Source organism: Martes martes (assembly GCF_963455335.1).
Source record: "Martes martes genome assembly, chromosome: 16".
Classification (NCBI taxonomy): Eukaryota; Metazoa; Chordata; class Mammalia; order Carnivora; family Mustelidae; genus Martes; species Martes martes.
In genome coordinates, this window is record NC_137904.1 from 60,077,769 (window position 1) to 60,102,989 (window position 25,221).

Here is a 25,221-nt window from a genome sequence, read left to right on the forward strand (position 1 = left end):
AGGACTGAGGCCCGTCGCTGCTGGACCCAGGGGATGTCAGGGGTGGCCTTGGGAAGAGCTCAGCTCATACTGTCTCTCGAAGGTGGACGTAAACTTCGCCAAATGAAAGGCTAACAGAAAGACTGTAAAACTTCCAGAAATTCCTCGGGACCCCAAACCCTATCCAGAGACTCCTGTGACCGCATCTGGCTCAGGATAAGTTCTAGTGCCCTCACTGGGACCGGGGCTTCCTGAACACCTCTGCCAGGCCGTTCTGTGGCGAACTGTAATCCTGTCCCCTCCACCTGCCACGGGGCTCCTGGATGAATTTACAGTTTATTTATTTTCGAGTCATCTCTATACCAGCATGGGGCTCGAACTTACAACCCTGAGACCAAGGGCTGCATGTTCCACTGACTGAGCCAGTCGGACACCCCTGGGTGAGGATATAGAGCTGGTGGGGGGGGCACTGAGGGAGGCTAAGACCAGGTCACTGGGGTCTTCACGTCTTCCAGTGCCAGGCTGTGCCTGCGACCCACTCTGTGTGAGTACTCGGTGAACGAAGGACGGACCGATCCTCAGGTCCAGGGTCTGGCCGGGAAGCGCTCCCTCTAGGACGCACCCCACGCCTGTTACGTGGCGACCAGTGCGCTATGCTAAGGGACAGTCCACGGACCAACGCGTGCGGCTGCTCTTCCCTCTACACCACAGCCCAGCCCTAAGTGAGCCAAACACGCCGCCTCGGGAGGCTGCTTCCAGAACAGCCCCCAGCCTATCGCGGCCCCCGCCAGCGCCAACGGTCCCTCTGATGGGAGGAGCCCTGCCGCCCGCCGTCGGCCGTACCTCTGCGTCCTGCTCTTCGGCGGCGAGGCCGACGAAGTTGCTGTCCGGAGATGCTCCCGGCATCACCTGCCGAAGAGCGAAACAGAGATCAAGGCCCAGACACCCCCGCTCTCCTACCCGGCCCGCAGGGCAGCAACCCCCAACCGGGTCCTCGGGACAGAAGTGGCACCAGAGGGACGAGTCAGACGCGACGGAGTCTGAGTCAGCGGCTCCAGCTCGTTTTCCACGGCACCCGCGTCCGAGCGCGGCCGGGGCCTGGCGGGAATCCCCCGCAGGCCCCGGGCTGAGCCAGTCCGGACACGTGTGCAGCCTGCAGAGCAGCAGAGACACTCCCCGTGCTCCCCCCTTACCTCTCCTTCTTCTGAGGGGGCCCTGCTGGCGGCCCGGGGCGAAGGGAGAGCCTCGCCCTCTTCCTCAGTGCCAGGGGCGATGTAGGAGCCGGACATGGAGGAGACCGTGTCGGTGCTGATCTGGGAGTGCTGGCTCTGGGAGGACACCATGGACATGACCGACTGGGCCAGGCTGCTGCTGGCAGGGTCTGTGGAGACGGGTGGAAGGAGGGAGACGGGAGGTCAGGCATGGCTTCTGGGAGCGGCGTCCCTGTGCTCACACAGTGGGGACTCTGGTGGCCTCGCCATGCCCTCACCAACGGAGCACAGCACTAGGCTTCAGGCCTTTCGAGGCTCACACTTTGGAGCTCAGAACTCCAGCCAGGGGGCAAGGATCTGCTTGTCCCTGACTCAGCCATCAAGGAGCCCGTGACAGCAGGGCCGGGGATAAGAGGAGCCCTCCCCTCGGCGGTCAGCGGGACCCCTGGGCTTGGGAGGGGCCAGGCTTTCATGCAGCCTTGGTGTCACCGTGCCAGCCCCGAGTCCCTCTGGAGGGGCTGTGATGAGCACCGAGGACTGGCCTGAGCAGAAGTCACTCCCGCTCCCTCGTGTACCTTCTGGGGAGGAGATGGTGGAAGAGAGCGGCGTCCCTGTACAAGACGACTGGTCAACAGCTCCCGAGGATGACAGGGTGAGATTCTCGCTTTCTGGGGTTACCCCGCATTCCTAGAGGGCCACAGAGGAAGGGGGTGAGGGCCAGGGCCTGGGGAAGGAGTGGGACACCGGGAGGGCCTAGGGCCCCAGCGTCAGGAGGGTGCGTGCAGAGCACGGGCAGTTTCTCTTTCGTCCCCACTCCCCGGGCCCTGGGCTGGAAGGGCTGCCTCCCAGGGGAGGTGCCAGCCTCAGTCAGCACATCCTGCCGGAGGCTCAGCATCTGCTCGGGCCATACAAAAGCTGGAGCTCAGGTGACACAGGTCACCCAGCAGCTGTGACACGGGAACACCCTGGGTTTCCCGGGATTAGAAACCGCTTTCCTTCTGAAGGAGAACACAAAACCAGCAGAGGCCTCACTGCCTGCGAGGCAGCCCTGCTTGGATATCGGGTTGGGTCCAGCTCTACTGACCTTACACAAATACCGCCTTTGCCCCCCGAGCCCCTCCTGACACCCAGCTAGCGGCCAGAACCCCCACCCCGTCCCGGGCAGATGGGGATTCTGTCCTGACCCTCTTTTCTCCAAGAGTTCTGTGGTTTGGTGTTTTTTTTTTTTTTTTTTTCTTAAAGTAGGCTCCACACCCAACGTGGGGCTCGAACTCATGACGCTGAGATCAAGCACTGCAAGCTCCACCACTTAGCCGGCCGGCGCCCCCCGGGAGTTCTGTTTTTATCCGAGCTCGGGCACTGCGTCCTGCCTGAGCCAGGGAGTTCTCCCCAGGGCTCAGCTGCTCTCTGGGGGCCTGTTCTGCAACGGCATCAGGGGGCCCTTCGTGGGCCGCGCTCCCACACCCCCCTGGCCTGCCCAGCCCCCCAGCTTCGGCTCCGGGCCTTCGCACAGACTGCCCCACCCCCTGGACTGCTTCTCTCGCCTTCCTCTAGGAGCCTTAAAAAATGCCAAGATCCAGCACAGCCCCCTGGGCTTCTCCACTGAACGTGATCTCTTGAGTCTCTGCCACAGACCACACTGTTCCTGCTTTGCCAGGGGGTGCTCTCTAGAGCGAAGATTCATTCATTCAGGGGCCCCTGGGTGGCTCAGTCGGTAAGGTGTCCGACTCTTGGTTTCAGCTCAGGTCATGATCTCCTGGGTTGTGGGATGGGGCCGTGTCAGGCGTCGTGCTCAGCGGAGTCTCCTGGAGATTCTCTCCCTCTGCTCCTCCCCCTTCTGGGGTGCACACACTTGCTCTCTCTCACAAGTAAATAAATAACTCTTTTTTTAAAAAGATTTTATTTATTCATTTAACAGAGAGAGAGATCACAACTAGGCAGAGAGGCAGGCAGAGAGAGAGGGGGGAAGCAGGCTCCCTGCTGAGCAGGGAGCCTGATGCGGGGCTCGATCCCAGGACCCTGGGATCATGACCCGATCCGAAGGCAGAGGCTTAACCTACTGAGCCACCCAGGCGCCCCAGTAAATAACTCTTTAAAGAAAAAGCATCATTCATTCACCCAACAAATACATACTGAACAACCATGTGCTAGACCCAGTGCTGTAACCTGTGTGCCTGCTCTGCCCCCCACTAGACCTCGAGCACCCAGAGTCAGGGCCCACCTGATCACGTTTGCCGGTCGCAGTTTACCCAGCTCACGGCCGTCCAGACAGCAGGTGTCCCGAGCCTGCTAAACAGAGCCTGCGGGGCCCGCCGGCAGCACCACCCCGCACTGGGCTCCCAGCCCACTTCTGCCCGGCTCCGCCGTAGCTGTCCCTGCCCCTGGAACCCGCTTTCCTCAGACATTTGCGCACTCACTCTCTCGCCTCCTTCCGTCTCTGTCCACAGATGACCCTTTAAAGACAGCAACCCCCACCTCTAGCCTCGAGCTCCCTCTCTCTCCTGACACACTGACCCACAGCCAGTTTTTACTGCCCTGGGGTCCATCCCAACCCCACTATCAAGACTGTCAGCGCCACAAGGGCCAGGACTTCTGTCGTCTCCTTACTGCTACTGTTCTCAGCGTACAGAACAGTGCCTGGCACGTGACACAGGCTCGATCTACTTTTGAAAAGGATGAATGGAAGGAAACCTTGGCTGCTGTCTCGAAGAAGGTTCCGAGGTGCCAGGGGAGTGAATGAAAGCAGATGGGCCTGGAGAGGCAGGCGGGACAGAAGTACCCGCCATCCAGCGCCCAAGAAACAGAGACCGGGATTACCTCTTCCAGATGCTGCACTGACGGCCTCTGGGAAAGCTGGGTTTCTGACTCACTGCAGGAGCGCTCGTCCTCCTCCTCACGCAACACGGAAGAGTTCTGGGAAACAGACCTGCGAAAGTCCGGGGAGAGGAGCCTTTGAAGCCAGCATCCGTGTAAAGAGCAGAACTGGCCCGCACCCCGGTTAGCCAGACTCCACAGGAAGAAGGGGGCCCAGAGGAAAGCGGAGGGGACGAGCGGAGCAGGGGAGGCGGAACCCAGGTCTTAAGAAGGAGGAAACGGTGGGAAAGAGCCCTGGGGAGGGACTGAGAGCTCTTCTGGGCGTCTGAAAATCTGCATTCTACATTCAACTCCTTCAATAACTTGTGTCCGAACCAGGGAAAAACCACTGACATTTTTAGGGTCTCAATGTTCTTCTTAAAAAGATTTTACTTATTAATTTGACGGAAAGAGACACAGTGAGAGAGGGAACACAAGCAGGGGGAGTGGGAGAGGGAGAGGGAGAGGCAGGCTCCGCGGGAGCCCGATGCGGGGCTCGATCCCAGGACGCTGGGATCATGACCTGAGCTGAAGACAGATGCTTAATGACTGGGCCACCCAGGCGCCCCTAGGATCTCAATAATTTTATCTATAATACACACTCCTTAACTCTGCCACAGAGTTTCTCATGACGTGTGCCTAGCTTGGTTTAAATGCTTAAGAGGTATAGGTGCAGATCACAAATTTCCTTCAGTCTTTAGACTAAACGATGCTACCCATGGGCCTCAATGACTCTAGGGATGTCCTCTTCCCTACATCCCATCCCCCCACCAAAAACACATGAGATTTGCCTGTCTGGGTTCTCCTAAGTACCCAGATGCCACCTTACTTCCACCTGAGTGTTAGCCCCAGGTCTTCCGTGAAACAAAAAGCTCTGGGAACAGCCCAGAGGGTCCACACTGGCCTGGGGACCCAGGACGGGAGCCAGTACTGAGCAGGGGAAGACGGAGTGCAAGCACGTCACCAGGGACCCCAGGGGCAACACTGTCGAGCACCAACCACTCACTTGGAAAGACTCTTTTTGAGCTTGATTCCTTGGCTGCTGCAGTCAGACAGGCGGTCTAGCGGGGAGAGCGTCCTGACGGGGGGCAGATGGCCCTCGCTGCCGTAGGCAGGCAGCATTCCCGACAGGTGGCCGTCTCCAAGCACGTGGAGGGCAGGGGCGGCTGGGGATGGGGTGAGGGGCCCATTAAGGGCTTCCAGAAGAGACACCACTTCATAACCTGGTGGAATGTTCTCTGAGGACTAGGGGAATCAGAGACAGGTTGAAAAATTAATTAAGTACTCTTTGTTTTATGGCAGGATCGCGTTCCTTGCTCTACACTGAAAAAATGTTTTCTTTTACATCTGGTCTGGTAAGCGGAGCGTCTGTAGAAGAGGCCAAAGAATGAGAAAATGTCAAAGAAACACATATTCCTAGATACTGCTTACAGATGGACTTCTTAGTAGTGTTTGTTTTTTTATTGTAATGGAAATATATGTTCATTATAGGAAATTTGAAAAATACATGAAGATAAAAAAGGAGGGGGGGGAGAATCAATAATCAAATCGCCCAAAGTACCACTTTCATTACCATTCTGGTATACTTTCTTCCAACCTTTTTCTCTGTATGGTTTACTAAGTTACACTCTGTAAATAACAATTTTATATCCCCTTACATCAGCAAACAAATATTTCCCTTCACAGAGTGCACATTTCCTACCTCTTCTACTGGTGCTGGGGATTTAGCTGTGTCCAACATTCCCTCCTGTAAACCACATTTGAGGAACATCCTTGTGCACAAATCTTTATTTTTTTTGAAGATTCGATTGGCTTTATTAAGCAATTTGTGAACTGGGGAGAACCCATCCAGCAAAAGAGAGATGCTCCCACAAAACCCTTTTTTTTCCAGATTGTCTTCTTGATATTAAACTCTTAGGTCTTTGATTATCAGATATAAGTATTTTTAAGGCTCTTGATACTTACAGCCACTCTGTTTTGTTTCTTCAATGACCCTTCCAGTCACACTCCCATAAGCAGTACAGAGAACCTATTTTCACTGCTTTTCCACCAGCATGAAGTCTCTCTCTCTTTTTAAAAGATTTTATTTATTTATTTTAATGGTTTTCTTTTCTTTCTTTTTTTTTTTAAGATTTTATTTATTTCTTTGACAGAGAGAGAGAGAAAGAGAGAGAGCACAAGCAGGGGGGAGCGTCTGGCAGAGGGAGAAGCAGGCTCCGGGCTGAGCAGGGAGCCCGATGCGGGGCTCGATCCCAGGACCCTGGGATCATGACCTGAGCCAAAGGCAGAGGCTCAACCCACGGAGCCACCCAGGCGCTCATGCCATCTATCCATCCATCCATCCATCCATCCATCCGTCTATCTAAGAGAGAGCACACAGAAGTGGCCGTGTAGGGCAAGTGGGGTGGGGGGAGAGAAGGAGGAAGGAGGTGGAGCATGTGAAGCAGACCCCTTCCTCACTCAGCACTGAGCCCGGTGGGGCCTCCATCTCAGGACCGCAAGATCCTGACCTGAGCCAAAGACTTAAGGGACTGTGACGGTGCCACCCAGATGCCCCCCACCCCCACTGCCATGGAGTCTCTTTTAAAAAGCTTTCGAATCTGAAAGGTGAAAAATGGTATCTCATTTTAATTCGCATATTGTAGATTTTTAATATGGTTAACTAAAAAAAAAAAAAAAGATATTTAACCAGCTAAGCATCCTCTTCTGAGAATTTTTTTTATAATTTTAATTTTTTCCCCACTGCTGAGAATCTTAAAAAATATCGTTTGTCCATTTATTTTCTGTTTGATTCATAGGAGCCACGGCAAAAATATTAGGCTTCTCTCTGACATAAACGTTGTGAAGACATTTTTTTTTCTTTAAATGATTCATGGTTTGCCTTTTAATTTTAATCCTTTCCACATCTTTTACACAACTGAACTTTTAATTTTTTTATGTGGTAAAATCTACACTTTTTTTTTTTTTTTTTCTGTAGCGTTCCTCTGCTTTTAAGTTTGGAGAGTCCTCTCCCATTCAAAGCCAACTAAAGAATCACCCAGAATTTATTCTCAGTCTTTAATGTTTGGTTTGCTTCGCTTCTGCTTTAATGTAGTTTTGCTTTAATATAGTTAACTAGTTACTCCGTCTGGAATTTATTTGTTAATCTGGTAAGTAGTAAAGTGCTAAGCTGATTTTTCCTCCCTAAATAGCTAACTAATTATCCTAATACCACATATGGAAGGACGACTCTCCTCCACCCGTGAGTGAATCTGAAGATGGCGTCTGCTAGGACCGCACAGCCTCGAGGCTGCCTTCCAGCACCATCTCTTTTCACCGGGGACACGGAAGTGAAGTGTGTCATCCACTTGGCTCCCAGTTGCTGGAGCCATGAAATGGGATAAAGAAAAACAGTTACCTCCTTCAAGGACCCAGATAAACATAGTAAATTGTATTCAAATGCAAAACAATCACCCCCTTGTTCCTGCTTGGGGTGGGGGCTCCCAACTAGGGTGAGGCTGTGAGCAGAGTGCTCCAGGCAGGATAAATATTAACCGGATGCTGAGTTCCAGGGAGGAAAAGGGGGATTTAATAATCAGTATCCAATTTTCCGTTTTAATACTGGTTGGTTTTAACACAACGTGACCTCAGCCAGTTTACTGAACACCGCAGCGCGCCAAGGTTTAATTACTTGTTGCAAAGTCAGGTAAAGAAGGATGAAAGGTGCACAGTGCTAGCGAGGGGACCAGAGCGCTTGGTTCCCGGGTGGTCCCGGCGCCCGGCCCAACTCACCGAATGCTCCTCTGAGTCAGACGTCTGGGATGAGATGATGGGGTTAAAGCTGGTTGGGGACAAGGGGCCCAATTTTTTCCTCATGGCCCGGATCTGAAGCAGCGCCCGGAAGGCTACAAGGAGGGAACAGATCATCAGGCCATCCCGATTCAGGAGTCAGGATGAACGGGAGCCGGGGCAGAAACCACAGTCCCCCCTCCTGGGGGCGGGTCTCAGCCTAGGGCTCTGGGACTCACGCAGTCGGCAGATGGGACAGTTGTTGGCCTGGTAGCGCAGGGTGTCGGCACACGTGTTACACAAGCAGAGGTGACGACAGGGCAGAATCAAGGTGTCCCGGACATCTGAGAGACACACCACACACTCAGCACTGTTATCGCTTACTTCATCCTCAGCCACCTGTCCCGGGAGATAGAAACGTAGCCAGTGACACAGAGACATTCGTGTCCTCTCTGTCCTTGACAAGCAGCTTTGCCTGAAGAGCGGAGACGAGGGCGAGAACCATATCCTACATTTGCTTCGGACTTTACAGTTCAGCAAGTGCATTCGCATACTGGGTTTCCTTATTCTGGGAGCTGCTTCTCTCAGGCTGTCCTACGGGATCAGACCGTCGGGGCGGCGACACAGGGGGCCATGCAGGAACACGGCAGGGGAGCCCGGTAATGGGCGGCCGGGGCTCTGCAGGGGAACTCATCCAAACCTGCCAAAGCTTTTCATTTCCAGAGTGATATAAGCATAAGCATCTGGAATGAGGAAGGAAATCCCCTCCTCGGACCAAACTGAATCCAGAGCTCGGCACCCCGACTCCCTGGATCTGAGTTTAACTGGAGCGTTTCTCCCTGCGCCTCCCGGGAAAAGCACATTCAGAATTTGGGGTAGAACTTGCCTTAGAATCCTGTGTGTTGTACTTGTTTTCGATTCCATAGATCTCCTGAAGGAGGTAGCTGACTCCATCTACCTGAAGAGCAAACAGCAAAGTTCAAGGGCAGGCTGACTGGACGGAGAGAAAGTGGGAACTCATCCCTCAACCTTCTCTGGTAACCAGTGGCTACTGACTCACAATGAAAAAAATCAAAGGCCTAGACAAGTAAAGGGTGCTCTTATTTACTTACATTTTCCCTCTGACAGGGAAACGAAAATCAAATGTTTAATCCACCCACCGTTCTGCCCAAGAGGGAGCACAAAAGCTCACGAATGCAACACTAATTCGTGTACCGCAGCTCAAGGTCACAGACAGGAAAGCAGAGTTAAGAAGGGCAGAGACTAGCAAAAGGATGGAAGCCTATGCAACAAAATTAAAGCGTTGGCTATGTAATAGACATGAAGTGCGGACATGACAAAAATAAAGGCATGGGGGGCGTCTGGGGGGCACAGTCAGGTAAGCACCTGACTCCAGGCTTCAGCTCAGGTCACCATCTCAGGGTGGCGAGGTTGAGCCTGTGCTGGGCTCCATGCTGAGCACAGAGTCTGCTAAAGCTTCTCTCTCCCCCACCGCCTCGCGCTCTCTCCCTAAAATAAATAAATATTTTTTCAAAAAGATTTTATTTTTTTTTAAGATTTTATTTTATTTATTTGACAGACAGAGATCACAAGTGGGCAGAGAGGCAGGCAGAGAGAGAGGAGGAAGCAGGCTCCCCACCGAGCAGAGAACCCGACGTGGGGCTCGATCCCAGGACCCTGAGATCATGACCGGAGCCAAAGGCAGAGGCTTAACCCACTGAGCCACCCAGGCACCCCCAAAGATTTTATTTTTTAAAGATTAATTTATTTTTAGAGCGAGAGAGCACACAGGCAGGGGGAGGAGCAGGGGAAGAGGAAGAGAGAATGCGTAGCCGACGCCCCACTGAGCTCGGAGCCAGAGGCAGCGCTGGGTCCCACGACCCTGAGATTATGACCTGAGCTGAAATAGAGAGCTGGACGCTTAACCAACTGAGCCACCCTGGTGCCCCGTAAAGAAATAAATCTTTAAAAACATTATTAGTTTTATTATTAAAGAATGGAACAGAGAAAGAAAGAGGAGATACAGGCAAGGGAAGGAGAGGAAGGGAAAACACGAGAAGAGAGACAGAAAGACAGTAGGATCTTGAAGGGGAGACAACTGAACCCCTCTACCTGCACCAGCCACCCCACCACCCACATGGCCAAGGAACCCTCTTGGCCCTAATTCCTTACAACCTCAACTTCAGGGGCGCTTGGGTGGCTCAGTGGGTTAAGCCTCTGCCTTCAGCTCAGGTCCTGATCTCAGGGTCCTGGGATCGAGCCCGGCTTCGGGCTCTCTGCTCAGCAGGGAGCCTGCTTCCCCCTCTCTTTCTCTGCCTGCCTCTCTGCCTACCTGTGATCTCTGTCTGTCAAATAAATAAATAAAATCTTTAAAAAAATTAAAAAAAAAAAACCCTCAACTTCAATGCCCACTTGCCCTAGCCTGGGCCATGTCAGTGCCAAAACAGGCCCTTCCCTTGTCTCTCTGTGTGAGCCCACACCTCCCTCTGCTTCACCTGTCCCACTGATCCCCTCCCCTAAGACTGAGCCTGTCACTGATTTCATACCCACTCTCCAGTTTGAGAGTCTGTTGCTAATGTCAAGCTAGCAATAGGAAAATAGATAAATCATTTACCTTCAGTTACCCTAGCCTTTCTAGGGGTCCTGGAGAACGAGGCCTCTCCGTGAGCCAACTCACCAAGGCTTGGCCTTCCTAGGCAGTGTCCTGGGCTCAGGATCTGTTTTCTCTTCTGCCTTTTAAAACTTGTTTCAACTTACTGATCAATTAAGTTGGAAAGGATATTTTCAACAAATCTTTGTCCAGGTGTTTTTGACTATTATTGACCTCATGAAGAGGGGGGAACACTTCACCCCCAAGAATGAACCATACAGATTCAGACCTCTATCACCCACCTGAAGGGGGTCCTGCCAATGCCCCTGACCCCATTCTCCCCTCCTCACTGACTCTGCTTCCACTTGGGCGAAAGTGGGAAAAAAAAAGTGCTGGGACCCAGTGGGGGTTAGGAGCAGACATACACATAACTTGCTGGTCATTCTGGGAAGGGGGCAGATGGCCAGTAAACTTGGGATTTAGAGAAGCACTGGTGGGATGAATTAAGCCAAGGGCCCTAATTGGCTCTGAATTGGACCCCAACACTTTATCCTCAGCTTGGAATGTTTCTCACCCTGGCATTTTAAACAAAAAGAACTCTCCCGAAACCTAATGTCAAGAGACAAGTCTTGTCCTTTTGTTTCTTAAGTCCTTTGCTCAGATAATGGCTGCCTCGACACCAACAATTCTGGAACAGTAAAGACACCCCAAATCAGTATTCCTTTCAGGCCACCCAAGGAGTTTCTAACACACAAAAGTACTCCCTTTTTTGCTTTTCTTTGATTAAAAAAAGGGGGGGGGCAGTGGGAGAGAAAGAAGGGTGCTTAGCCAATGAGAAAAAAAGAGAAAGAGAGGTCAAAAGAAAGAATGGCAGGGGCACCAAGGGGCCCTGGCTGTCCAATGCTTACCACTTGTTTCTGTTTGAGGGGCTTGACGCAGAAAGTTCCATCCGTGTGCTGGAATGAAAGAGGACAGTTATGACCCGGAAGGAGGGCGAGAAGGCACAGGTGTTCTTGGTTGCTGCCCTCGAGTATACACGAGTGGGATTACAGACGCCTCCCTCACACCCGCAGGGCCTTCCAAGTATCCAGCGTGGTCTTTCCATTTTAAGAAGACGAAACCGAGGGCTCAGAGCTGCAGGTCACGCAGCAAGTTGGTAGCAGGGCTGGCACTAGACCCAAGGGCAGCCGGACCCATCCTGCTGCAACTCAGGCAGCAGCAAACAGGGCTGCCCGAGACCTCACACGAAAGCGCTTTATTACACACGTAATAAAGCGAGGCCCCGTAAAGTTACTCACCTTTTCGAAAGTGCCCAGCAGTACATGGCAATGGCCAAAATACTCTGAAAATAAATAAATAAATAAATAACGGCACATGGATGAGGAAGAAAAAGCCCAACAACACACCTCGCTGGCCTTCTGCCTTCCCCGATTCCCTGCGCCCGGAGAACCGATGCTCTGGGCTGGGAGAAGGGGCACACTCTGTAATCCATGCTGCTCTCGCCCGCCTGAGGACCCAGGCACCCAGGGACCACCTGCCCAGGCCCCACGGAGAGGGCCTGTGGTTCGTGCACCACCAAAGGGCAGCGTGTACAGCGGAAGAAGATAAAAGGTGCCCGTTACCGTCTCCTTCATCCACCACGGCGTGGACCACTAAAGGGTAAACTTCTCGGTCCAGATCAAAGCCAAGCTAACGGGAAAGAAAAGGAAAAAAAAAAGGACTTAGCATGTCCCTCCCTCCATCAGAGAGGGAGACGTCGTCAAGAGGCATTCATTCATCTGTGCTCTCGTTCCTCAACCTCGTGACCCCCTGAGTCTGTCCCGTGGAAGGCCACTGTCCCTTTCTAAAGCCTTGTGGCTATGAAACCCTCTAACTCTGCAGGTTCCTTGCAGGTTCCTGGCTTTCTCCAAGTATATGAGGTGAATGGGCTCCTTTGGAATAGAAAAGTCAAGGGCATTGGGTCTATCTTAAGGGTGTGAAGGAGTCAAAGGGCTGAAGGACAGCGTGGCCTCGGAGCACGGGGGAGAGGGGACCTGCTGGATGCGGTCCAGACAAGGCCCTAGGTCCCTGTCGCTGCGCCTCTGCCCTGCAGCCCATCGCCTGGTCCCAGAGGCCGCTCACCTCCTCCTCCGCCCACTCGGAGGGGTCCACGGTGTGGGAGGGCAGGCAGAACTGCTGACAGACCCCACGCTTGTAGTGCACCGTCTCCGACTGTAGGCTGTTGTCTTTGGGGATGTAGCTGTTGAGCAAAGAGGGAAGCAGAGCGAAAGTCAGTATCTACCCCAGACGGAGGGACCCTTTCCTCTGTCCCACGCCTGGTCTCAACAGGACAGGACAGAAGATGCTTCCTTCATCGTCTGTTTCCTTTGCTCCTGCTCGATCATGCTGCTAAACTTATTCATTCAACCCATCATCCCCAGAAAGGCAGCTATAATGGATGTTTAATAGCATCTTGACGACACGAAAGGTTCCGCTGCCCCCTGCCACGGCACATGATGGCACAATTTGAAGGAAAAAGGTGAAGAGGTGGGGCTCTGGAGAAGAAAATCCAAGTTCAGGGGCCAGATTTCACCTCGTGGTAGAAGAAGGTTTTCTTCCACGGGCAAGTGGGGAAGGCGCGGACCCTTGTCTGGGGAGGACGCGGCTCACCGGGTCTCTCGTTCTCACCTGGCAATCCCGTTCTGGAACTCTTCCGTGGCTTGATAGTAGATGGTGATGGCCACCCGGGTGTCCGTGTCGAAGGTGAACTCCACGTTGTAGTGGACCTTAGCCCTGCCGGCCTCTTCTCCAGGGGTCTTCACTTCCTCCGCACACCTGGAAAACCACAACGACTCAGCACTTTGGGGAGAGCAAATCAGTATTTTTAAATACACACACACACACACACGTACTTAAACTTACTACATTATGAGCGTCTCTCCAAGGTCATAGACTTACGCCCACGTCTTCATTCTGAACGATGGCCGAGTCCCTTATGACCACTACGGGGGGGCGTTTCAGTGGTGTCTGATACATCATAGTGCTACCGTGAACACTTGGGCAGTGGCCAGACCCCCTTTTGTTTTGTTTTGTTTTGACTGTAATCAAAGTTTCTCCTCACATAGTTTCCACGAGGCTTGTCACAAAAGCAGCGGGCCCCACCCCTCCCCCTCCTCCTTTTCAGAGACCACCTCTACCTCTTCCAGCTGACCATCTTGGCATTTACCTGCGTGTTCCTACAGAACATGCTTGTGCGATTCTCGACTTCAGTTTCAGGTGTTATCCATGGACTTCCTACCACGGGAGCCAGGATTTCTTTCTCCCCCCTCGAGCGGCCCCATATGAGTACGCCCTCCGCCCCCAAGTGTGTACATCATGATTCCGGGAGCTCAGCACCTTTGTGTCTGCGTTACTGGGTTTATATGAACATGATCAGCTTAGCCACAGAGTGGTCGTTGATTGTCTTTTCCTGCACCAGTTTTTCTTAGAGTCTGGGCTCGTTCCTTCTTCAGTGGTTCAGTGTCCCGTGTCCTTTTCACTCACCCACACCCTAGTCCTCTGCTGGCTGGTTACATGTCTCTCTCCACGTTCAAAAGCACCAGGTGCTCCGTGCACTTCGTCTTCTCGAGATGCCCTCTGGACCCCAGGCCTTCTGAGCCTGCACACAGCCTCCCAGGTCCAGCCTCCCCCATGACCCTGGGGAGGGCCTGCCGCCCCTTTCCCACATCTCCTACCTTCTTCCTCGGGGTACGCCTTCCCTGTGGCAGGGCCCCTCTTCCACTAGCCTCCTGGAAAAGGATGTGTTGGAGGGATAAACTCTTTGAGAGATTTCACTCTACAGTCACACTGCATTGAAAGTCTGGTGGAATAATGAGTTCTAGGGTATAAATACTTTAAAAAAGACTTCTGGAGCATTGCCGCATTATCTCTCAGCTTCTAGCGCTGCTGCCAAGAAGAAGCCATTCCCATCGCTGATCCTGTTTTCCCCTGATGTACGGTCTCTGCCTTACCATCCATTGAGCTGGGCGCTCCAGTGATCTCTGCCATTTGGAAACTCAGGCCCTCTGGTTTGGGGAAGTTTTCTTAAATTATTCAGTCGTTAATGATGATCTCCTTCCTTGTATATTCTCTCTGCTCTTTCCAGAACCATTAGTTGCATGTGGGACCTTGTACACTGGCCCTCTATTCTCTGTATCTTTCCTCTTTTCTGTATCTCAACCTTTTGCCCCACTTTCTGGAGTATTTCAACTTTTTCTCTTCCGTTCCATTGGCTTTTTCATTTCTGCTACTATGTTTTTAATTTCTGAGTCTTTTTTCTCCTGTTGGTTTGTTCGGCCTCTTTCATATTATAGGCATTCCTACGCATCTAAGAATCTTTGGATGTCTGCTCCTATTTAAGACATTTAAAACCCCAGAGGCGCCTGGGTGGGTCAGTTAGTTAAGTATCTGCTTTTGGCTTAGGTCACGACCCTGGGGTCTTGGGATAGAGCCCCACATCAGGCTCCCTGCTCAGCGGGGAGCCAACTTCTCCCTCTCCCTCTGCCTCTCCCATTGCTTATGCTCTGTCAAATAAATAAATAAAATCTTAAAAAAAAAAAAAAAGACCACTGATTGGAACTCTGAGTGCATGGTGTGGTTTGGGGACCCTGGGCTTCCCCAGGACCCGATCTGGGTCTTTGGAGGAATCTCCAAAGCCAGTCTCTTTGGTCTTCCTGTCCGGGAGGCTCCTACTCCTCAGAGACAGTGTTCCTCTTTTTGGACGAGGGCCTGGGGGCAGAAGGTGTGAGGGGAGCAGGCTGGAGGGTTCAACATCCAGTGTACATAAATTCACTTAACCCCCATTTTTAGTACCAAGCTCAACCTTAGTTGTGCCTGGGTCCCCCGAGGCCAGAGTCTTTTTTTTTTTTTTAATATTTTATTTCTTTATTTGACAGAGAGAGATCACAAGTAGGCAGAGAGGCAGGCAGGAAGCAGGCTCCCTGCTGAACAGAGAGTCCAATGCGGGGCTTGATCCCAGGACCCTGAGATCATAACCCGAGCCGAAGGCAGAGGCTTTAACACACTGAGCCACCCAGGCGCCCCCAGAGTCTGTGTTTTAACTTTTCCGCTGAGAATCGTCTGCCAGCCTTCGGCCAGGGTGTGGGGAGGGCAGCTCTGGCCGTGCAGCATAAAGGAGGGGATCTGATGCCCCTTCAGCAGGCTTCCCACCAATCGCCTTCATTTTCGCCTTCCACCTCGGTGTCCAGAGCTCCTGGTACTGCCAGTTCCTGAGCCCTTGGGGGTAACAGTTTAAGTGGGTGATTATCAGCTTTTCTTTCTGCTCACTCAGGATTCTGATCTCTGTGGCCTGCTAAGTTATTTAACACTTGCCTTTGTTCTAGTCCCTACACCACACGGCTGGTGTTCCTTTCCCATTCCCCCAGTCCTTCTGGATTAATCCTTTTAAACAATGCTCTTATTGGTGGGTTTTGACAGGAAGCAAAAGATGTTCAATCATCCATCTTTCCCTGGACGTCTGTGACTCCGAAGCTACCCTATTCCCGTAATCTCAGAAAAACAGAGCAAGAACACTCTTCAGTCTAACGGTTAGTGAATAGCAGGTGTTTTTTCTCCCATTATCTTGTTGAACCTTGACAACCGCCATGGAAGGTGAAGCACGGTGCGGTCTCTACGGGTAGGAAGCCTGGAGCTCGAGGACCAGTGTGATAGCGGTGCTCGGCGGGCAGCTGGGAAGAGCTGGGGAGCAGGCTGGTCTTCGGCTTCCAGGCAGGAGGGTTCAGCGAGGGCCTCCCAGCACGGCACCTGCGGAGCCCCGGCCCTTGAGCCACAAGCCACGTGTGATGAGAGAGAAACAAGGTGCAGAGTCTGGCCTCGGGAGCCTCAATCCATTCTGCTGCCTTGGGGCCCCACGAGGGAGGGTGAAAGGCCCCAGGGAGGGCGAGGCCCAGCTGCGGGCAGCTCCCCGGCAGAGCACCTCCCTCCACGGCTGGCCTGGTCCCCAGGGCGGACTCCAGGGCTGGGGGAATAGGTGGGGAAGCAGTCGAAACTTCAGGGACAAATGAAATATAAAAACGAAGAGCGAAAGACAGACAGTAAATCAGTGGTTGCTTAGGTCCGGAAGAGGGTTTCGGGGGACGTGTGGGCTCACTCCTAGTGAGCTCAGGGTCTCTCCTGTTCGAAAATTCAACAGTAGTGATGATTGCACAACTCTGAATATACTAAAAACCACTGGATTGTACACGTCAAAGGGTGAATGGTACAGCATGTGAGTGATACCTTCATGAAGTTATATTAAAACAATTATCTGAGAGGAATAAACCTCCTAATACTAACAGGACTGACATCTTCCTTGTCCATTTAGAGAAGTCTGGGCCCGTGATTTGCCCTCGCCAAGTCTGTCTTCCCAGGGGACCAGTGAGAGCCTCAGCAGACTGGCCTGCGACCCCGAGCAACAGTGTCAAAATTACACTGTCTTAGGGATGGCACAGAGAAAGCAAAGATTGATGAGAATTAATATTGATGACGATTAAGCAATCAGCACTACGAGTTCCTCAGAGGGAGGACACAGGAGATGACGAGTAAATGTAAGCAGTAAAACAAGGATTTTATATTCTAACCTCAAACATCCCATTTTCCCCTAGGCTTGCTGAAGCAGCTGCAAAATTCAGTTTTTCCCTCAATAATTCTTATTTTTTAAAAAAAAATTGTAAAGCAAGGATAATAAGGACCGCTTCCAGGAAAGGGACAAGTCCTCCACAAACACAGACGCCAAGTTCTGAACAATCTGGATGCGGGGAGACCTAATCTCCGTGGACCGGGACTGCTCGGTCACTGCAGGGGGAGGGGGTTCACGTCCCCGAGAGCCTTGGGGGATCAGACTCTGCGTCTGGCAGAAATTGCTTCCCAAGTCTCTGGGGGGAGTTGGCTATGCTGCACCTAGAACCTGGGTGAGCCCCACTCCCCACGCAACCCCCCCCCCGAACTTACTTTACAAGTCTTAGCGTGTCCTTCCGGATGTTGACCAGGCTTCTCAGAGTCTTTACAGGCTCTTGGGGAGGCGGAGCAGCATAAGGAAACTGTCAGAAACAAAGTGGGAGAAGGCAGTGTGTTTAGAGAGATGGGTAACTGTCCCCCACTGGCACAAAGCTTCAGGACTGACAAAGAACAGCCTTTCAAGGTGAGATGGGAAGGCACAACTCTCCTAACTGAGCGAGGACACCGAGACCCGACATGTTAAGTGAACTTGCTCAAGGTCACGGCCAGTGCGCGAACGGGGATTCGATTTGGCGTCAAAAGGCCTAGGTTTATCTGCTTTTTCCACTGTAGGCAGCTTATTTGAGTCAGCATTCAAAATGTGGATAGCTAATAAAAACTCCTACTGAAGTTCCAAATACCAAAGGACACACTGTGGCCGAGTTAATCACAAAAGGCTTTTCCATCTGACCTGAGACAACAGGGAGCCAGACCTGCAAGGTTTTTTCCTTTGGTGAAGCCACATGGTGTCTTCGGCATTTAGGAACTGCAAATAAAAGAGAACCCCGTCGTGTGTACAGAGCCGAGGCTGCAAACAGTGATGAACAAATTTTCCCTGCAGCTGGTTATATAAAGCAGAGTTCTTGAAAATGGGAGCCAAGAGCTATTCTGGGGTCATCAAAGGTTTCTGATTGTCTGTCATTTACCTTACACTTTCACTCTTTCCCCATTGAGATGGGGAGTTGTGGATGATGAAACTGAGATACGGAAGGGGACACAGTACAAGACTTAAGTGGGGTTTGCTTTCAGACAATTAAGAATGATTTTTAAACGCTGTCAGTATTGTTCTAGTGTTATCTGGACAATAAACATTTTTAAAAATTTTTATTTTATTTTATTTTTATTTATTTAATTTAATATTTTATTTATTTATTTGACAGACAGAGATCACAAGTAGATAGAGAGGCAGGCAGAGAGAGAGGGGAACACAGGCTCCCCGCCAAGCAGAGAGCCCGATGCGGGACTCGATCCCAGGACCCCGAGACCATGATCTGAGCCAAAGGCAGAGGCTTAACCCACTGAGCCACCCAGGCGCCCTGGACAATAAACATTTTTTACACAAAATTCCGAGAAAACCCACCGGCCAGTCTTTGTTTCTTGGCGAAACTGCAGTACTGCTAGTTCTAGAAGTGTCTACCTCCTAGCGCTGGGATCAGAAATAGGACACCCACATGATCCCATAACTGAACCTTCACAGATTTTTGCTGAATGTGGTTCTTTCTCTTGGGAAACATAATTTAACCTAAGGTACATCTGATTTTATGTGTTCAGTATGATTGTTGATAATTCACTTGCATGAATGAGACGCTGAAGCAAACTCATTTAGTCTACGTTACGCGTGTTTAGGTCACCCACTTTGTGGCTATTATACAGCAACACTGACCTTATTCATTGATACACTACATGTATATTCTTTTAAAATATTAGGACTGTTTGATTTTCTAATTACAAAGTAATGCATGTTCAAGCAGAAAATTTGAAAAACACAAGAAATACAAAATCGGCTACAATTTCACCACTTGGCAATACCAAAGTTAACTCTGTAGGATGTGTCTCTCCTGACAGGTGTCCATCCTCCCAAGTGTCCATCTACTCACCTACCCTTCTCTGTGTCTAGGCACAGTTTCAAACTGTGCCCACTGTTTTATTCTCTTTTTCACTTAGAAAGATGTGGCAAATGTTTCAAAAGTCTATAATCAGACAACATTACTACATTGGGGAAAGGGACATCTTTTATTTAATCAGTTTCATAGTATTCAATGTTTTCCATTGGTTTTACACTTTTTTTCTTCTTTTTTTGCCGATACAGATGTTGGGGAGAGTGCCTTGGTCCTCCATTTCTGCGTGCTTGTCTGATTACTTCCTTAGGACAAATTCCTGGAAGTGGAATTACTGGATCAAAGAGTAAGCATATTTTTAAGACTTTAAAAAATATTTTGCCAAATTGTTCTCCAGAAAGCTGATTCCAATTTTGCTCTCCCACTGGCAGCATATGAGGAGGCTTTTCTATAGGAAAGCTGAAGTTTCTAGTTCAGATCCTATCTGTGGCCCGTTTTCCCCATCCCCCCACTTTCCTAGGCTGTCACACTAAAGGAATTTAAAACAATTTTAAAATAAGCTTAAGCAAAAAGTAATTAGGCAAGAAAATCCGACACAAATGCTAGTCTATTCTAAAGCCAAAATAAATGACTTTGGGATTAAAATTTTTTTCTGGAGTAGCAAAGTTAATCATACTCATTTACACAGGTACTTGGGAGTTACCCATAAATCCTACCTGAGTTTCAAAAAAAAGAAAAGACGCTTCTTCTTTCATTCTTTCACCCTTCCCCACCCCCCCAAAAAAGAAAAACAAAAGGAAAGGGAAAAAGAAAGAGGAGAGTTCTTCGTCTTCCACTTGGAATAATCCTGGACCTTCCATTCTCTGTCGACCTTGAAGGTCTGGTCCATTAGTCTCCGAGCAGATCAAACTTTATTCCTTGTGCACTAGTCTTTACCTAAAGCCTGTGTTCATTACTGAAAAGTGAAACAGAATTCCAGAAACTGCATGTAGATATCCTTCATGAGGCTGTTTAGCTTCTGTACCCCCGGCTGGTGTCTGAGAGGCGGGAAGTCACCCCATAAGGCCATCCTGAGCTTGAGGCAAGAAGTCAGGACTGACCTTACAGAAGGCCTGGCAGTCTTCCTCCATCCGTGGGCCTGGTGGTGGCATGTTTTGTACGAGATTGAAAAGGCCACTTCTTCCCCCTGACTGGCCTAGTTGTGTCGGGGTACTTGTATCTGGGAGAAGAAACTCTGTTTGGTCCTTCCTTGTCACCATTCACTCCCTGACTCGGCGGAGGCTGACTGAGTATCTACGACGTGCCAGGATCAGGCTGGGTTCTTTAGGTACGTACTTCTTCATTTTACTTTAATTGTGGTAAAATACACACAACGTGTTCACCTTTAGCACGTTAAGCACAGAGTTCCGCAGCCTTCGGTGTATTTACGGGTCATGCTACCATCACCACCCTCCACCTCCAGTTTCTTTTTTTTGATTTTTTAAAATATTTTTATTTATTTATTTGACAGAGAGAGAGATCACAAGTAGGCAGAGAGGCAGGCAGAGAGAGAGGGGGAAGCAGGCTCCCTGCTGAGCAGAGAGCCCGATGTGGGGCTCGATCTCAGGACCCCGAGATCACGACCTGAGCTGAAGGCAGAGGCTCAACCCACTGAGCCACCCAGGCACCCCACCACCTTCAGTTTAAATACATTCTTCTTTGGGGCACCTGAGCGGCCCAGTTGGTGAAGCATCTGCCTCTGGATCAGGTCACGATCCTGGGATCGAGCCCCACGTCCAGCTCCCTGCTCAGGGAGGGAGTCTGCTTCTTCCTCTCCCTCTACCCCTGCTTGTGTGCACACGCTCTCTCTCTCTCTCAAATAAATAAATAAAATCTTTTTAAGAATAAAAATAAATGTAAGAAATACATTCTTATTTAATATGTTCAACACTAAGAGACACATCTGCCGTGCACACCAGACTGTCAGGTCCTCGAGGAGCTCAAAAATATGTTGGTTGATTAGATAAATGAAGAATGTCAGGACTAACATACTCATTTTTCAGACAAAAAAACTGGATTCTAAAGATTTGTGTAATTACTGAAGATCCGGGGCTAACGAGTAGCAGCGTCAGGATTAGAACCCAGAACCAAGAATCAACTCCAAAGTCACCGTCTTTCCACAGCAGCTGCCTCAGCTCATGCAGGGGACGCTGCTCTGATCCCTCGAGTTCTCCAGGAGCCTGAGCACATCGCGGAGAGTCTGACACTTAAACACTCACTGCAAAAGATACCAAATCCTGTTCAGGTTCTGGAAGCCAGTCACAACTCCGGATTACATCCTTATGCTTAGCCAGCAGTTCAGACAAAAGCACACCTAATACCGTACTCCTTTCACATTTTAACTGGAGTATCTAAGGTCTTAGAGAAAAGCTTTCTTGGAGCACAGCGGGACAAAACCCTTTCGTTTGTAAGATCTAAGAGCACCTGCAGAAGACACGACCGCACATTCAGGGTACACTGGTGCCAGAGAGCACTGACAGCAGCAGAAGCGGCCGCAGCTCACCTCCTGCCGAGCTGCTCAAAAGCGTGGCGCTGATAGATATTTCTAGAACACAGTGGTTTCTCCGCAAAACTCTGTTTAAAGAACAAAGATGCGTACCCATCCATTCAACACTCGCACTTTGCCCTGAGTCCCGCGCCGTGCCTGGGATTCGGTGAGGGAGCAGGCCCCCCTCTCTTGGTTCTGTCTGTAGGGGGCCCGGAGCTGTGACAGCTTGTATCTGGGCCATCACCCTCCCAGGACTGGCCTGCTGTGTCTGTACTGAAATTAGCCCAAGTCTCAGAATCATTTAAATCCCGAACACCTCAAGTCCAGGACAGGAGTATAGTACAGGCTCAGCCAAATGAACTCTTTCAATGGGCCCCAGGGGACTGCCCCTCCAGGTTCTGCCTGAACGCTGAGCAAGTTAAGTTCCTCTTTGGCCTTTTATCCCAGCGTTCGTCGGTTTCCTGTTACACTTGAGTGACGCTGGCCAAGTGCCACCTAGTGGCCAAGTGAGGAACTGCAAGTTTAGACCGACGGGAAGGTGAGCGGCTGAACGACTGTGTGGGTGTGCGCGCGTGTGTGTGATGTTTCTTAGTTTTTTATTTTATTTTTTTCTAATTTATTTGACAGAGAGAGGGAGAGAGAGAGATCACAAGTAGGCAGAGCAGCAGGCAGAGAGAGACGGGGGTGGCGCGGGGGGGCGGGGGGAAGCAGGCTCCCCGCTGAGCAGACGGCCCTATTTGGGGCTCCATCCGAGGACCCTGGGATCATGACCTGAGCCGAAGGCAGAGAGGCCCAACCCACTGACCCACCCAGGCGCCCCTCCTAGATTTTTTTAAAAAAGAATTTATTTGTCAGAGACAGAGAGAGAATGAGTAGGGGGAGCATCAGGCAGAGGGAGAGGGAGAAGCAAGTTTCCTACCAGCAGAGAGCCTGATGCAGAGCTTGATCCCAGGACCCTAGGACCATGACCTGAGCCGAAGGCAGACACTTAACTTACAGAGCCACCCAGGTGCCCCATCCTAGATTTTTTAAACCATTCTAATTTCAGATATTTTGTTAAACCACCCCAATAGATGCACTCAGGTTTTGTTGTAGAAAATATGGCCACAATGCTTATGAGGTTATAAAATATCTTGTTTTAGCTGTAAATAATTGCGCAATTCCCAGTAGTCTATAAAAAGGACTACAGTCATTAAGAAAAATAATTAACTTCAATAAAAAGTTTTTTTTTTTTTAAGATTTTATTTATTTATTTATTTGACAGACAGAGATCACAAGTAGGCAGAGAGGCAGGCAGAGAGAGAGGAAAGGAAGCAGGCTCCCTGCTGAGCAGAGAGCCCGATGCCATGCGGGGCTCGATCCCAGGACCCCGGGATCATGACCTGAGCCGAAGGCAGAGGCTTTAACCCACTGAGCCACCCAGGCACCCTACCCTGGTTGTTTTTAGAGAAGTCTACTTCCTTCCTTTACGTACTCACTAATCTTCCACTAATGAACACTTGATCTGTTTCTATTTTTCACTATCATAAACAATGATGCCATGAACATTCCTTGAAAGGAATCTTAATAGGAAAAAAGGCTGAAAAATGGCGGTGGGGGGGAAGGGTGGAGGAGCAAAACAAATTAAAATGCACTAATTCAGTTTTTATTTAGGAAAGAAAATGCTCCAAATGCTAAAACCCTGCTTCCAAAGAGAAAGGAGAGTATTTTAGACAATCTATAATTAAAATAGAAAAGTACTCATTTTATATATTAGCAGATATGTAATATTTGTGCCAAAGAATCAAATAATAGTTACTATGGAAACCAACATCTGGGGTCGTATGAATAACTCATTTACAGCACTACATGAATGCTTTCTTTTATAGATTATAGGGCTTTTATATTTAAATTTCACGTCCTTTTCATTTGATGTCTGCTTATTTTCTCAGCTTTCTCTACTTCCCCTCTTCTCAGATGTGTAGTGTGTCCAAGACTTACCAGTGGGTATTTTTGGACTGGTGATGCTTTAGAACATTTTCTTAAATCAGCGTCAGGGGAGAACAGTTTAGTCTTGGCTTGAACGCTGTGAAATGAATACAAATTTGCCTATTTAACCAGCTGCAGCCCTGAGACAGACTGTATTGTGCCTGCTGTAGACCGGAACGTCAAATGTGCTATATTTACAGCAGTAAAACCCCTTTTCACGGATTTCTCATCCAATCCTCGTGGGGAGTCAATCACCAGTGTAGAAAGACCAGTGATCACAAAGCTGACAACATGCAAGACACTCTTCTCACGTATATCAAAGATGGGAGGGAGACACTAAGAGGGTGTCACAAGATGACCTTAACACAAAGATGCTCGGCGTCCAGGTTTGGTTACCAAAGGAATCAATCCAAGAAGGCAGTCTATTTATAGTCTGTTAACTCCTCCGCAAGGTCCCCTGGCAGGAAGCACACAGGACCAATGTCATGGCTATGTGACATCACATCTAATGTTGACCTTTTCCAAAATATTTACACCCTATGATGAGATTATTCTTAATTAACCAATTCTCTCCAAGCACCCTAATAGGTGATAAGAAAAGCATGAAAAGGGGCGCCTGGGTGGCTCAGTGGGTTAAAGCCTCTGCTTTCGGCTCAGGTCATGATCCCGGGGTCCTGGGATCGAGCCCCGCATCGGGCTCTCTGCTCCGCAGGGAGCCTGCTTCCTCCTCTCTCTGCCTGCCTCTCTGCCTACTTGTGATCTCTGTCTGTCGAATAAATAAATAAAATCTTTAAAAAAAAAAAAAAAAAAAAAAAAAAAAAAAAAAAAGAAAAGCATGAAAAATCCACTGCAGAGTAAAGCACCCACCATAAAATCACACAGATCTGGGTCAATGACCATTGCCATGTACTGCTTTGGTGACAACTGAAACCTACTTGACTTTCAGTTCCCCACTGAGAGAAAGCTCTCGCCAAGACACTCCGCCCCCTACCCCAACAGGACCCAGATAAAGCACAACCCACTCATTCTGTGCTTCTAAAATAAAAGTACCTTTCTGAAGATGAGCTGTTTTTAGATATAAAGGATTTTGCTTGACACCAGAGAATTTTAAGGGGGGTAAAAGGGAAAAAAGAAGTGCTTTTATTAAAGTGGCACAGTCATCTTTTCCCTCCAGCAAGTTGGTAAATAATGACTAATGGTCAGAGAAACGACTCCTTTCAGACAAGCACTCCATTCTGGACGCCCGACTTCCGGACTTCATCTGGTCGAAAGACTCACAACCCAGCTCACAAGTAAGAATTCACTTTTAAGTGAGAGATTTTCAGATGCCTGACACTGTATGTAAAGAATGTGCCCAGAGAGACAAGCACCGGTATTAGTCGAAATAGGTATTTTAAAACGTACTACACATATTTTTTTTTCTCTGTCCCCAAAGAAGTGTATGAATGTCACCGCGTGTTAGTTTTTCAGTCATTTTTCAACAGGCCAATTACTAAGATGGGCAAGAGGAACAAAGGCTTCTTCATTCCTTATTTCAAAAACAAAAAACTGTAAGCTGGTCTTCAAGTTAAAGGGGTCCTTCTGTGCTCCCACTGAAATATACTGACTCTAACATGACATAAATAAGGTCTAAGATTAATTATAAGAGTTGTCAAGTCTCCTCTCATATTCCTGGAGAGAAAATACACTCTGGCTTGAGAGAGAGGACAACAGTATGAAATGCAGAACTAGGTATGTTTACAAGCCAATCAATGA

The 25,221-nt window shown here is 49.8% G+C and overlaps 1 protein-coding gene across 1 annotated transcript in view; it reads right to left on the minus strand.

Moving 5' to 3' along the window:
* Positions 1–25,221, minus strand: part of RNF157 (ring finger protein 157) — a gene marked incomplete at its 5' end in the record, with an annotated part of 79,566 nt that overhangs the window by 10,380 nt on the left and 43,965 nt on the right. The window contains 15 exons of the mRNA XM_080826688.1: positions 823–888; positions 1,173–1,360; positions 1,766–1,877; positions 4,008–4,116; positions 5,050–5,288; positions 7,815–7,927; positions 8,051–8,210; positions 8,698–8,769; positions 11,310–11,357; positions 11,700–11,743; positions 12,024–12,090; positions 12,523–12,640; positions 13,069–13,215; positions 15,589–15,654; positions 17,109–17,211. Coding sequence (XP_080682814.1) covers positions 823–888; positions 1,173–1,360; positions 1,766–1,877; positions 4,008–4,116; positions 5,050–5,288; positions 7,815–7,927; positions 8,051–8,210; positions 8,698–8,769; positions 11,310–11,357; positions 11,700–11,743; positions 12,024–12,090; positions 12,523–12,640; positions 13,069–13,215; positions 15,589–15,654; positions 17,109–17,211 — 1,652 coding nt within the window. The remainder of the gene's footprint in view (positions 1–822; positions 889–1,172; positions 1,361–1,765; positions 1,878–4,007; positions 4,117–5,049; positions 5,289–7,814; positions 7,928–8,050; positions 8,211–8,697; positions 8,770–11,309; positions 11,358–11,699; positions 11,744–12,023; positions 12,091–12,522; positions 12,641–13,068; positions 13,216–15,588; positions 15,655–17,108; positions 17,212–25,221) is intronic.